The following is a 14,180-nucleotide window of genomic DNA, read 5'->3' as shown; positions in this document are numbered from 1 at the left end:
CCTTCTTGTGGTTTTCTTAGCGTGTGGGGTTTGTTTGTCTACAAACCTGTGATTTAGTTTTCTATGTTTTTACAGTAATTTCATAAAAGTTATTTTTTGTCAAAAATTGTACAATTTCTAGACTGCAATTAATCTTGCACACATGTAGGTCATGCCAACTACTTTTTGTAACTGATGGCCTGATGACACAATCTCTTTAATTTTAATTTACATTCAGACATCTCTTTGACATAATGAATAGGGGGACAGTTTTATAATTGAGTAGAAGGAATGCATCTGGTTTAGTTGCATTTACGAGTACACAAATTATTACACCTCTGAGTAAAAAGCATAAATTCGTCACAGGATTTAGCAATATATGGATTGAATTATATTGGATTTTAAAACTCATTTCTTATTAACTTTGTGATGCATGGCTTTACCCGTTTTAAAGGAATCTTGCTTACTGCTTGGCTTATTATTGGCTCCAGAAGCAACCAATCTACATATATTTGTGGTTGTCTTAGAAAGTGCACATGGGAAAATGACAGTACATGTATTTTTGAGACATACTTTTTATTCCTTTGATAAAATAATTCCTCATTGATAATGCTTAAAAAAGTTTTTGAGTTGTAAAGTTAAGATTACTCGAATTAGAAGCAAGAACGTAACACGTGGGGATTATTTCTGTGACACAGGGATTAATAGTATGTTTTGTTAAAACTGAATAGAATATGTGTAAAGGTGTTGGTTTATGGGGTGATATTTTATGTGAAAGCTTTTTATTTTTAGGTCACCTGAGTTTACTCAGGTGACCTATTGCTATCTGTTTTCATCCGTCGGCTTGCATCGTGCGTTAACATTTGAACATTTTCAGCTTCTCTGGAACCACTGAACCACTGGGTGCCTCTTCCAAAATTTTGAATTTCATGGCCCCAGGGTCAGGGGTTCTGGTGTTAGGGCAGTGCTCTGTTGAATATATAGTGAAAATGCATTATTTCTTTAAACATCTTCTTCTATGATCCAGGGTATTTAGCAAACAAACTGAATTCTTAGTTATGATGAGTAAGGGTGCCTCTTCCAAAACTGTGAATTTCATGGCCCCTGGGTCAGGGGTTCTGGTGTTAGGGTGGGGCTCTTATGATTACATAGTAAAAATGCTATAATTCTTTGAAAATCTTCTCCTTTTCTCCTGGGTATTAAGCCAATGAACTAAGAGTATGGTTTTGATGAGTAAGGGTGCCTCTTCCAAAATCCTGAATTTTATGGCCCCTGGGTCAGGGTTCTGGTGTTAGGGCAAGGCTCTGATGATTACATAGTGAGAATGGATTAATCCTCTGCTCTGCTTCTAGGTATTAAGTAAGCAAACGAAATGTAAAGTTATGATGAGCAGGCGTGAAATTGTGAATTTCATGGCCTCTGGTTTAAAACTTGAACCCAATTTAATTGTGGCAGATTTGTTACATTATACTCAGGTGACCTGTAAAGCCCGTGCGCCTCTTGTTTGTAATATGCGTAAATTACCCCTACGCATAAAATTTTCATGTTTACAGATACTAAAGATATATAAAAATGAAATAAAAAAGTTGGTAGAAGTAATAAATTATCTTTTGAATATACAGTTGCGAATGACACAACAATAACTTATTGGACACTTCACAGTTATTCAGATGTCCATCACCGCGCCGTGCAGCATCAAATGGTATCAGCACGTGGAAAGTTGAAGTGGCAGATATGCTTTGCATCAGTGTTAGTTTCTTATTTTGTTTTTGTTTGTTTTTTTTTAATGTGTGTGTGTTAAGTTCATACAATATAGATATATGTATAGTAAACTACCATAAATAGACAAAAAGAATACCCCCCTCCCCCCGATGTTTGACGTCAGGAATATTATGTATACACAGGAAATTTTAACTCTAGGCAGACTATAAATTCATGCTTATCTTGCATGAAACATTGGAAAATAATTCAAAATGTGCATGAGTTTAACTCAGGAATTTAACATAAAGGTAACTCTGCGAAGAGTTATTTTTGTGTTTGTAAGATTGCAAAGGTGCTGAAGCATTCCGTATTTTGAGATCATGTGAATAGGTTTGCAAAGTCATATGATCATTTAACGTCGAGCGACATGCAGACGTCATTAGCTGTTGCTGGCCTTCCTGTTAATCAAGCCATACGGTTTTATGAAAAATAATGAAATCTTAACGAATTTTACATGTTTATCATCGCTAATTTCAAAATGTGGGGTTGTTGAGGGTTAAAGGATTTACATACTTGATCTATTATAGGGAAGGAAATTCATAGATTTGATTAATGCTTAATTGTAGGAAATATTACAATGTCTGGTGATTTCAGCATTCAGGAAGGAAGCCTTATAATTTCTGTTTGAAATTGCTTCAGAAAAGGTATTTGATAATGCGGAATAAAACGGCTTATCGTATGTTATGTGATGAGAAAGAAAATGAAAGCGCTGTTCCAGTGTACATTCAACTGACTCTGGGTGCTTTGGGAAACATTTTGGCTGTAGTTTTACTGTGGTTGAGCCGCCATGAGCATAAATGGCAGTCCTTCTATGTCCTCTTCTCTGGTTTGGTAATGACGGACCTGATTCATAATTGTGTGTGCTATCCTCTGGTCCTTCAAAGGTATATTTCTCACTTTACTTGGTGTTTTCCAGAAGAAATATGTGATTTATTTTCCTTCATGGAGGCCTTTTTCCACCTTGCATCCGGCTTGACTATCGGAGTAATGACCGTTGATAGATATCTACATATGAAAAATAAACGTCAACGAATTTCCAGATTTAATTATGTTACCCTGTTTTGTAGCCTTCTAATTATATCAGGAGTAATTTCAAGTCTACAGCTTATAGGAGTAGGTAACAGTCAATTGTTTTACCCTGGATCTTGGTGTTTTCTTGATTTTACGAGTAGATCTGTGGGTAATAAAATTAACGCTTTTATTTATTCTTTAACTGGAATTATCATTATGTTGGTGACTATTGTAATTGGACTAATAACCATTTTAATGACGTGTAGAAGCAACGAGCATCAAGCATTACTACTCGATAATCAACTTGTGAGTGGTATATATGACAGTCACGTGACCAAGTTTCTTGTCATTTCGATGTTTACATTCGTCCTCTTGTGGGGACCTCTATTGGTTTGTATAGATATTTTCTGCTAATTTTTTATCTAGAATTTTTATTTCTTGTAGGAAATATACATTGATTTATGCTCATTTTTTTAACCTTAAAAACATTTCATAAAATTTTTGGCAGATTGACATCTTACTACATGCAACGGACCTGACAACAAGCAACAATAGAAAAGAACTATGGCTTGTTCGGTTGATGTACTTGAATACACAGATAAATCCCTGGCTCTACGTAATTCTGCGGAGAGAGAGTGTACGCAGATTTTTCGTGTTGAGTTTGAGGTGTAGAAGACAGTGCTGTTCTGGAGATGAAGGGAATGAACAATATAATGAGGAGGTTCACAACTTTGTTAGGGATGATGATGATGATGACGAAGGTTTCAGCAGCTCTTAATCTTCAATCAAATTTTTGTTCTTCCATAATAGGGATATTTACATGACTTTGGTTCTCATCTAAGCTGTTAGTAGTGTTATACTTTTTAAAAATGAGAATTTAAATAAAATAAAAACAGCGTAACCTATAAAATCACATTTTTTTAAAAGGTGAAACTTAGAATCGCTAATTATGAATGTATAATAATTATAAATATTTAATATTATAAATTTTAGAAAAGCTAATTATGATTATTCAAATTTTTTTTTACTATGTTACTTGGAGAATATTTTCCTTTTTTCATATACATTGATTTATAATTTAAGACCACCTCCCTCTATCCATGTATCTTTCCCTGAGCTATTATGATGCTAACTAATAGTGCGTTCTACAAAACAACTCGGTTTTAGGAACATTAGGTTAGCAGAAGCATTCTGGATGGAGCAAATATTTTCCATAAGCTGACTGTGTGGGGCGTGGGTCCATGAGAGTTGAGTACACTTAATGAATTCCTGACAATGATTTTCAGAGTATTGTGGTCCTCCGCTTTTGGGGTCTTACAGGTTGGGTGCAATGATCTATGGTATATTGTAACTGTCTTGTCTGTCCATCATGCTAAAAATGTTTTGATTCCTTTGGGGGGGGGGGGACATAAATGGTAAATAAACACTCGCCTATCCATTGCCTAGCCGGTACAAACCTTCAATACATGTATACTAGTACTATGATTTTTCACCTTGACCTTTGACATACTTTTCAAATAATATAACCTTGGCCGAAACTTTTGCACCTAAAGAGGAAGGCCTTGTATATTTTACAAGTGCATTACCTGTGACAAGACCTTTCTGAATGTACTGTGATTCATGACTTTGACCTTCTTTTTCAAAAAATTTTAAATTGGCCATAACTTTTGCACTAGAAGAAATAGGGCTTTATTATTTCTTTACATGTGCATTACCTGTTACAAGACCCTTCTGGTTGTACATGTACTATGTTTTTGACTTCGTGACTTAAACCTCAAGTTTGCAAATGTGAAAATGTTTTGATCAAGGTGAAAGTTTCTGTGATAGACTGACAGAGGGACAGACAGACAGACGAATAAGATTTAATTTCCCTGCGCTTTCGTAAAATCAGAGAGAGAGAGAGAGCTAGCATTGGAACTTCTCACTCACAAGCAGACCCTTAGAGTGGTAGATGAGTTCTCGAAGATAAAGATTACATGTAAATTCCTGTCTTCAGTCTTTGCACGACTGTAAAAGTAAAATTATATAAATTTGAAAAAATCGGAAATATTTTCATTCGTTTTAATGTGTTTTATTCAAATACACAGCAAGACAAGCGACCTTAGATATTTCCCGGAAGGAAGCAAAAGGTTCATCAAGTGAAATTTAAAATAATCTTTGAAAAGTTTCAGGAAGTAGAACTTTGATCATATATATTTGTTTTTTATTATATCTGTTAGTATGTGATAAAAATTAGTAATTAACGATGTCTAGAACTTGCACTTTTAATTCAGGTGTCGTGTACAATAAAAAAACCTCGAATTTATGTGTAAAATTCAACCAAGTTTTAACAGTGACAACATATATATTGTTTCAATATGCATATTTTACCCTTTTATTACGTTTATTGACTTCGTAAGGACCCTCTACACACCAAAGGAAAAAGATTTTGGGTATTGGGAAAATAATAGTGTGTAAAGGTGTAAAAATTGAGCTTATCTATCACTTTTTCAACATGGGTACCTTGCAAGTACTGATGAACAGAAATCGCTGTTGTTTATTAAACAGGCAAAATACCTGCAAATGAAGTGTTCAATCAATCATCTTGGCTTATTAGAATATTATGGATGTGTGATTTGATCACAAATTATGTAATAAACTGAACATTTTAATTTATTTTATTCTAGATTAAAGGACAGATTAGTACTCTATCTGCATAAAAATATCACAAATCAAAACTCTTTTGTGCGCAGTGTACAGAGGGCTCTTAAAACTATTATTTTGAATAAAATTGATCTTTGTGAAAAGCCAACTTTTAAAGTAAATAATTCTTTTTAGCTCACCTGAGCCAAAGGCTCAAGTGAGCTTTTCTGATCAAAATTTGTACGTTGTCTGTCGTCGTTGTATACTTTTCACATTTTTATCTTCTTCTCCACAACCATTGAGCTCAATTCAACCAAACTTGGCACAGGATATCCTTGGGTAAAGAGGATTCAAGTTTGTTCAAATAAACGACCACACCCTCTTCCAAGGAGAGATAATTAAGAAATAGTCAAAATTGGGTAGGGTAGTTAAAAAATCTTCTCAAAAAGGGCCAGAAAAAAGATGGAACTTATGTGAGAGCTTTCTGCGGGAAGTGTAGATTCAAGTTTGTTGAAATCATGACCCCCGGGGTAAGGGTAGGGCCACTATGGGCAATCAAAGTTTTACATAGGAATACATAGGGAAAATCTTGAAATTTTTTCTTATCGCTAACTGCAAAGTCATGATCACTCATATTTGCATGGAAGCATCCTCAGGTAGTGTAGATTCAAATTTGGTCAAATTATGACTCCAGGGGATAAGGTCGGGCCATGATGGGCGATCAAATTTTAATAGGAAGATCTTCTTTTAGAGAGTAGCATTTAACCATGAATAGTCATATTTATGTGGAAGCATCATCAGATTCAAGTTTTGTTCGAATCATGTCACATGGGGTTAGGGTGGGGCACAATATATTATCTTAATTTTACATAGGAATATAGAAGGAAAAAAATCTGCTGATGAAGAACAGAGGGGCCATAGTAACCCAGTTGAGCATTGTGGTCCAGGATCTCTTGTTTTGCAAATAAAATCGAAAGTCTAACAAATACAATCTGTTCCGAAGACTTTTATGTAGCATTTCAGAGTACTGACATGATTGCCAGATTTGTGCAGGAGCAGTTTTTGCTGGAAAATTGACAATTTTTGTGTTTGTGCGCATGTGTGGACTCTGTTCGTGTCAAATTCTTATTTCTGTTGACTCCATTTCGGTGGTTCTGGAGGTGTTTTACTGCTGGGACTATGCCTTAGGTTACTAAGTTTTATGACAAACAGATGACTTATGGCCTGTTCACAGATTTGTAGTTTTCTGAGATCAAGTACCATCAGTGAGGTATATTTCTGTCTGGTAGTGTGAAGTCACAGATTTAATCTGAGGCGTTGGTAAGCAAGGAGCAGGTCGCCTCCTCTCGATAGGGATTGAAGGGGGGGGGGGGTCCGAGGGAGCATTTTTGCGAACTCGAAGACATCTACGATTGTCAATTGACCAGTGAAAATAATATTATAAACATATTTTCAGTTTATATCATGATATGAAGACCACTTAAGAAAATTGAGAACTCTTAACTTATTCTTTTACTCTGCTTAGAAAATTTGGAAACTCCGTACTGAATAATCCAATTACGAACACTACGTTTAATTTCCTACTAACCAAAAATATTTTGAGTAATTAATTTTGTAAAATTGTAAACGTTGGATAGGTATAAATGTGCGGATTGCTAAGAATGCTTTTTTGGCATTTGCAACAAAATAAAATTAATAGATAAGATTTATTATCAACTTTTCTTCAAAATTTTCAACCAAATTTTTATCCCTGATAAAATGATGTGTAAGCTACAGCCTTTTTGCCTATATGGAATATACACCACTGACCATTATCTTCACCTATTTCTTTATGTAGGTATTTGACTGCTTCAACTATGCCCTGGGTTATGTAACGTTAGGTGTAACGTGTTTGACTGCACAGCAACCATGCCCTGGGTTATGTAACGTTAAGTGTAACGTGTTTGACTGCACAGCAACCATGCCCTGGGCTATGTAACGTTAGGTGTAACGTGTTTGACTGCACAGTAACCATGTCCTCGGTTATGTAACGCTAGGTGTAACGTGTTTAACTGCACAGCAACCATGCCTTGGGCTATGTAGCTGATTTACTGCTGTGATCATGCGGTTATGTAGGCGTTTTACTGCTGCGACCATGCCGTGGGTTATGCTAGTATTCGACTGAGCACTTCAATCATGCCCTTTGTGATATAGGTGTTTTAATGCTAGGACCAGCCCTGCGTTATGTGTTTTATTGTTGGACAATACCCTGGATTGCGTTCAAGATCGTAGCAGCTATAATGCTTGCTATGGCTAGACGAACGTATCGTTCAGGATCGTAGTGGCTACCAGGGAAGGGGTTATTGAAATGAGTAATTGTAATATACCGTATTCAAATACATTTTTTCAAAGTAATTGAGAAATTATTTGTAATTCAGTTTGCTTTCAATTACAAGTAACTGAACGTATTTAAATACATTCCAAAAATGTCATGTATTTTTCAATTACATTTCAATTACTTTATTTTTAGTTAAATATTAAAAAAGGTGTTTTGATTATGATGCATACCAGTACTGTTTGACATGAGCTTATGTTTAATCAATGATTAAATGCCTAATAGCGTTAATACAGCATAAACACACTACCCAGGGCAATAGGAAAGGTCAAATTTAATAGCGTTAATACAGCATAAACACACTGCCCAGGGCAATAGGAAAGGTCAAGTTTAATAATATTGCTGCTTCAAAATATTCATGTATTTGTTCTTCAAGTTTTGGAAATAAAACTTATTAAAGTAATTGATATGTATTTAATTACATTCTTCAAAGTAATTGAGAGTAATTAATTACATTTGTTAAAATCAATGAAATTGTACTTGCAAGTAATTGACAAATTTATCAATGTATTTGAAAGTATTAAATTACATTTTCAAGTAATTGACCCCAACCCTGGCGGCTACGATCTTGAAATTTGGTTCCCCAACCCTCAAATGGATAATGAAATTAAAAGAAATAATAATAAAATCTCAACAAGAAATTGCATAACAAAGTTTATTTTGATGAATTAAAAATTATACCGAGAACACATATACAGGTAATGTAGTAAAAAAAAAAAAATTACAATTGCATTACTCATCATGCTTTTCAGAAAGGGAAAAAAACTTTAGAAAACCTACGAAAGAAGACAATTTACAATCGTATCACATTTCATGAGAGAAAATAGAGAGAAAAAGAAATTCTAGAAAACTTACGTAAAAAGCTAATTTACAAACTACACACCTTTCATGCATTTAAGAAAGGAAAAAAAAGAGAAACTTAATAAAACCTATAAAAAAGACACTTTACAATCATATCACAATTCATGCTTCTCAGAAAGAAAAAACTAGAGAGAGATAAAAGAAACTCTTGAAAAAACCTACGAAAAAAGACACTTTACAATTACATCCCTTTTCATGTTTTTTAGAAAGGAAAAACTAGAGAAAAAACCTATGAAAAAGACACCTTACAATTACAACCCTTTACACGTTTTTCAGAAAGGAAAAAAAATAGAAAAAAAAAGAAACTCTAGAAAATCTATGAAAAAAAAAAACACTTTACAATTACAACCCTTTTCATGCTTTTCAGAAAGGAAAAAACGAGAGAGAGGGGAAAAAAAAGAAACTAGAAAATCTATGAAAAAAACACTTTACAATTACATCCCTTTTCATGTTTTTTAGAAAGGAAAAACCAGAGAAAAAAACTATGAAAAAGACACCTTACAATTACATCCCTTTACACGTTTTTCAGAAAGGTAAAACTAGAAAGATAGAGAGAAGAAAAAGAATCTCTAGAAAGCTTCTATGTACTAGAAAGTGTTATTTATTAGCACAAGGTGTGTACCATTAAAATTTACTAAACAAAGTGTTCTTATTATTATTTATGCATTTTACTTTATTATTACATTATATTTTTTTTTCTAAAAAAATTATTTAACAATATTATTTTGCTAAGAACATTCAGTTAAATGAAAATTGGTTGCATAAAAAAAAGAAAAAAAACAAACAAAATAGATAGTAAATTAAAATTTAAGATCTTGCTAAGCAAAATTAAAGAGAAAAGGACAAAAATATAGAATATGCATTATTTATATTAGATTGCTTGATAAAATACCACAAAGATTATGATGTTACAATATATGATCACTATATTTTTTCAGTGCATAAAATTAAAAAAAAGGTATGTTTTGGCAAACCTCTTCCAGTACGGAAAAAATATTTACTGAGTATAGTGTTTCCATAAATTTTCTAACAAAAACAAATTGTTCTTTGTCAAAAATGATTTTATAGGAATGTCTTTCTCTTAATTTAGAATAACAATAATAAGAAGAAGAAAGAGAAGATTGATTGCAATGATGCATTAAGGTTAATTGATACTCTGATGAGAGATAACTTTATGAACTAAATGTCTATTATTCGTTTGTAAATTTATCAAGTGGAAATGATTCTTTTGTTTAATGTTGCCTTCCAAGCTATACTACAATTGTTTGTATTTTACTAATAAAATACATTTAAAAAAATCATAAAGCTTAAGCAAAATTTTATATGATGAGTAAGCAGAGGATTTATGAACCTTAAATTTGTCAAAAAGAAATGTTTCTCCCCTATTCCCTATTTAGAAAGTAACTTACAGTAATGATATTTTTCAGCAATTATACATTCAAAAATATAGGTGTCTGCATGACTTTCCCTCAAAAGAAAACTAAGATATACAATGGTAATATTGCATTTTTCCACATTTAAAAAAAAACAAAAAACCACGTATCTATACATATACATCTTTCACTATTGAAAGAATAAGCCATATACAGTGATCATATTTTCCAGCAACTATGCATCTAAAAGTACATGTATTTGCATTTCAGCTATTTTGCAAAACTGAGACAAAAAGAGATAGCAAACATGCATTTAAAAATGCATGTCTTTGAAATAAAAAAAAAGTAATTATGAAATATATTACATATAGAAGTCTTAGTCCTATCTTCATTATACTGATCAATAAAAAAAAATCAAACTCATGGATAAGAAAATAAAATTGCTGGTTAAAATGTTAACACATAATGGATGTCTAGTGGTAATCATGTGGACTTCATTGTCACATTTCCATTTGATGCCATCATACAATCATCAATGTCAAATTGCTTACAATTTTTTTTTATTTGCCAGAGAATAATACAGTTATATTTTTGGAGATGGAATTACATTGTGTATTCATAAATTTTACTTAAGTTACTACCACAACATAACACACAACACACAAAAAAAGTGTTGTATCTTAATATATAAAGAAATGAGCAGATGGAGGGAGGTATTTAAACAAAATATATATTCCTAAAGTATGAAAGTGAATGGCAGTGATTTGCTTAGATACAACTTCAGAAAAGAGAATTAAGGACCGTTTCCTTTTCATTTAGATAGAAGTAAAACTTTTCATGTTTATAGTTATAAATCAGTATAATGATTATAATTATAAATCAATATAATGTTTACAGTTATTAATATAATATTTTTAGTTGTAAATTAAAAAGGAAAGTATACAGGGAGGTTTTTATAGCCTTTGAAAATTGAAAATAAAGACAGAAGAGAGAAAAAATGATTCACAAGCTTTTCCAAAAGAAAAAAAGAGAGAAAGAAAAGAAAAGATTGCACATTCAAAAAAATCTTGAATTAATAAAAAAAAACAATAAATAGTATTGCCGTTTAGATAGAACTGACAATGCAGAAAAAAATGAAAAAGAAAAGATACAAGCCATAAAAATTACCCATTATACAATTATACTTTTAAAAAATACAACAAATAAAGACGAGTTCTTTAAAAAAAAATTCTGCCATGGTTACTTCTTGTGATTTAGTAACTTTTTTTTTAATGTTCATAGCTAAAATGAGGTATAGAGGGAGGTTTTTATTGCCATTGAGATATCTCCTGCCATCTTGTTCCTCTGACAAAATAAAGGAAGGTACTAATCAGTCCTTTTTCTTAATTTTAACATCCTTGAAAAAAAAAACTAAAAGAGAGAGAGAGAAAAAAGAAAAACAGAACTCTTAACTTATATTTAAAAAATATTAAAGACAGAAGAGAAAAAATGCTTCATTTAGTTAGAATAAAAATGAAAGAGTAAATAATTAAATAAGAGAAATTAATAAATAAGAAAATACAGAAAAAATGCAAAAATATAAGCCACAGAAACTCATCACACATTAATACTTTAAAATTTAAAAATTATAACAAGAAAAGACAAGTTCTTAAAAAAAAATTATATGATAGTTATTCTTGTGACTTGGAAAGAAGTCGAAACTTTTTAATGTTCATAGCTAAAATGATGTATAGAGGGAGGTTTTTATTGCCATTGAGATATCTCCTGTTATCTTGTTCCTCTGGAAAAAAAAATAGAGGAAGGGACTGATCAGTCCTTTTTTAATTTTAACATCCTTGAAAGAATGAAAAAAAAAAAAACTAAAATAAGAGAGAGAGAAAAAAAAGAAGAACAGAACTTTTAATTTATATATAATAAAAATAATAAAGAAAGAGAAAAAAAATGTTTCATTATGCATTAAAAAAAAATTTAGAAATAAGAATGAAAATGAAAGAATAAATTATTAAATAAGTGAAAGAGAGGAGAAAGAGAGAAGAAAGAATATTTAACAAATCATCATTGAAATAAAAAGAACAAGTGTCTTAATAAAGAAAATTAAAAAAAAATTGAATTCCTAATTTAAAAAAAAAAAATTGTCAGAAAAGAAAAAAAGGAATGCTTGGTTTAGCTTTAAAAAAAAAGAAAAAGAAAAAAAAAAAAAGAAGAAAAAATCCTAACTTAAAAAATACCATTTATTGGGTAATTTCTGTGTTTATTTTTAACTGACATATTTCATACCAATTGTTAGGCCTGTATTTTTACACATAATTTGACTACAGAATATTCCGTGTATCTGACTAATGCATGGGGCTTGCGGCAGGTGTGACCGGTCAACAGGGGATGATCACTCCTCCTAGGTACCTGATGCCACCTTTGGAATTTCCAGTGATCTTTTTTAAAAAGATCAATCACTGTTCGTTACCTTTACAATTTTAATTTGTTCAATTTTTGTAGAATTTTGCAGTTTTTGAAAAAAAAAAAAAATAAAAAGCAATGTATTGCCATTCAGATAGAACTGAAAATGCAGAAAAAAATGCAAAAAATATATGCCACAGAAATTACCCATTATATTATTATTCTTCTTAAATAAATAGCAAGAAAAAGTATGTTCTCAAAAAAAAAATATGCGATGGTTACTTCTTGTGACTCGGAAAGAAGTCAAACTTCTCAATGTTCATATCTAAAATGAGGTATAGAGGGAGGTTTTTATTACCATTGAGATATCTCCTGTTATCTTGTTCCTCTGGGAAAAAAAAATAGAGGAAGGGACTGATCAGTCCTTTTTTTTTTTTTTTTAATTTTAACATCTTTGAAAGAACAAATAAAACTACAATAAAAGAAGAAAAAAAATGTTTCATATAGCTTTAAAAAAACTTTAAAAATTAGAATGAAAATGAAAGAATAAATTATTAAATAAGAGAAAGAAAGATCGAATATTTAACAATTCATGATCGAAATTAAAAGAACAATTGTCTTAATGAAAAGAATTCGTAATAAAAAAAAAAATAGAAGAGAGAGAAAAAAAGGAATGCTTGGTTTAACTTAAAAAAAAAACAATAAAAGAAAGAAAGAAGGAAGATAGAATTCGTAACTTAAAAATACCATAAATTGGGTAATTTCTGTGCTTATTTTGACTGACATATTTCATACCAACTGTTAGGCCAGTGTTTTTACACATAATTTGACTACGGAATATTCCGTGTATCTGACCAATGCATGCAGTTTTTGACAAAAAAAAAAAAATAATAAAAAGCAATGCATTGCTGTTCAGATAGAACTGAAAATGCAGAACAAATTTCAAAAAATATATGCCACAGAAATTACCCATTATACGATTATGCTTTTTATAAAAATAACAAGAAAAGGCATGCTCTCTAAAAAAAAAATATGCGATGGTTACTTCTTGTGACTCAGAAAGAAGTCAAACTTTTCAATGTTAATAGCTAAAATGATGTATAGAGGGAGGTTTTTTTATTGAGATATCACCTGTTATCTTGTTCCTCTGAAAACAGAGGAACGGACTGATCAGTCCTTTTTGATGTTAATTTAACATCTTTGAAAGAATAAATAAAACTACAATAAAAGAGAGAAAAAAAGGAAGACAAAACTTTTCATTTATATAAAAAGGGAAAACGTTCTATCTTGATTTATATAATAAAAAAAATAATAATAAAAACAAAAGAGAAAAAAAATGTTTCATTTAACCTTAAAAAAAAAATTAGAATGAAAATGAAAGAATAATTATTAAATAAGAGAAAGAAAGAAGAAAGATAGAATATTTAACAAATCATCATTAAAATAAAAAGAACAATTGTTTTAATAAAGAAAATAAAAAGAATTCCTATTTTGAAAAAAAGAATAGTCAGAAGAGAAAAAAAGGAATACTTGGTTTAGCTTAAAAAAAACAATAAGAGAAAGAAAGAAGGAAGATAGAGTTCCTAACTTTAAAAAATACCATATATTGGGTAATTTCTGTGTTTATTTTGAGTGACATATTTCATACTAATTGTTAGGCCTGTGTTTTTACACACAATTTGACTATGGAATATTCCATGTATCTGACTAATGCATGGGGCTTGCGGCAGGTGTGACCGGTCAACAGGGGATGCTCACTCCTCCGAGGTACCTGATCCCACCTTTGGAATTTCCAGTGATCTTTT

The 14,180-nt window shown here is 31.3% G+C and overlaps 1 protein-coding gene across 1 annotated transcript; it reads left to right on the top strand.

The window, feature by feature from the left end:
- The first annotated feature begins 2,373 nt into the window (after window positions 1-2,373).
- On the top strand, window positions 2,374-3,557 carry LOC133184676 (prostaglandin E2 receptor EP2 subtype-like). Its single transcript, XM_061319755.1, has 2 exons — window positions 2,374-3,141; window positions 3,260-3,557. Exons 1-2 carry the CDS (start codon window positions 2,395-2,397, stop codon window positions 3,527-3,529), a joined length of 1,017 nt encoding a protein of 338 aa, XP_061175739.1. The 5' UTR covers window positions 2,374-2,394; the 3' UTR covers window positions 3,530-3,557.
- Window positions 3,558-14,180: the final 10,623 nt, after the last annotated feature.

The sequence above is a fragment of the Saccostrea echinata genome, unplaced genomic scaffold (genome assembly GCF_033153115.1).
Source record: "Saccostrea echinata isolate AGI-Se365-2 ecotype Australia unplaced genomic scaffold, CSIRO_AGI_Sech_v1 ptg000010l, whole genome shotgun sequence".
NCBI lineage: Eukaryota > Metazoa > Mollusca > Bivalvia > Ostreida > Ostreidae > Saccostrea > Saccostrea echinata.
The sequence above is the reverse complement of the archived record's forward strand: the minus strand, read 5'-3'. Positions and strand labels throughout refer to the sequence as shown.

Bases quoted from the DNA above. Each gene is read 5' to 3' on its own strand.
- LOC133184676 (XM_061319755.1), top strand. From the start codon at position 2,395: ATGCGGAATAAAACGGCTTATCGTATGTTATGTGATGAGAAAGAAAAT. The intron at 3,142-3,259 runs GTTTGTATAGAT...AATTTTTGGCAG, and splicing joins TCTTGTGGGGACCTCTATTG to ATTGACATCTTACTACATGC.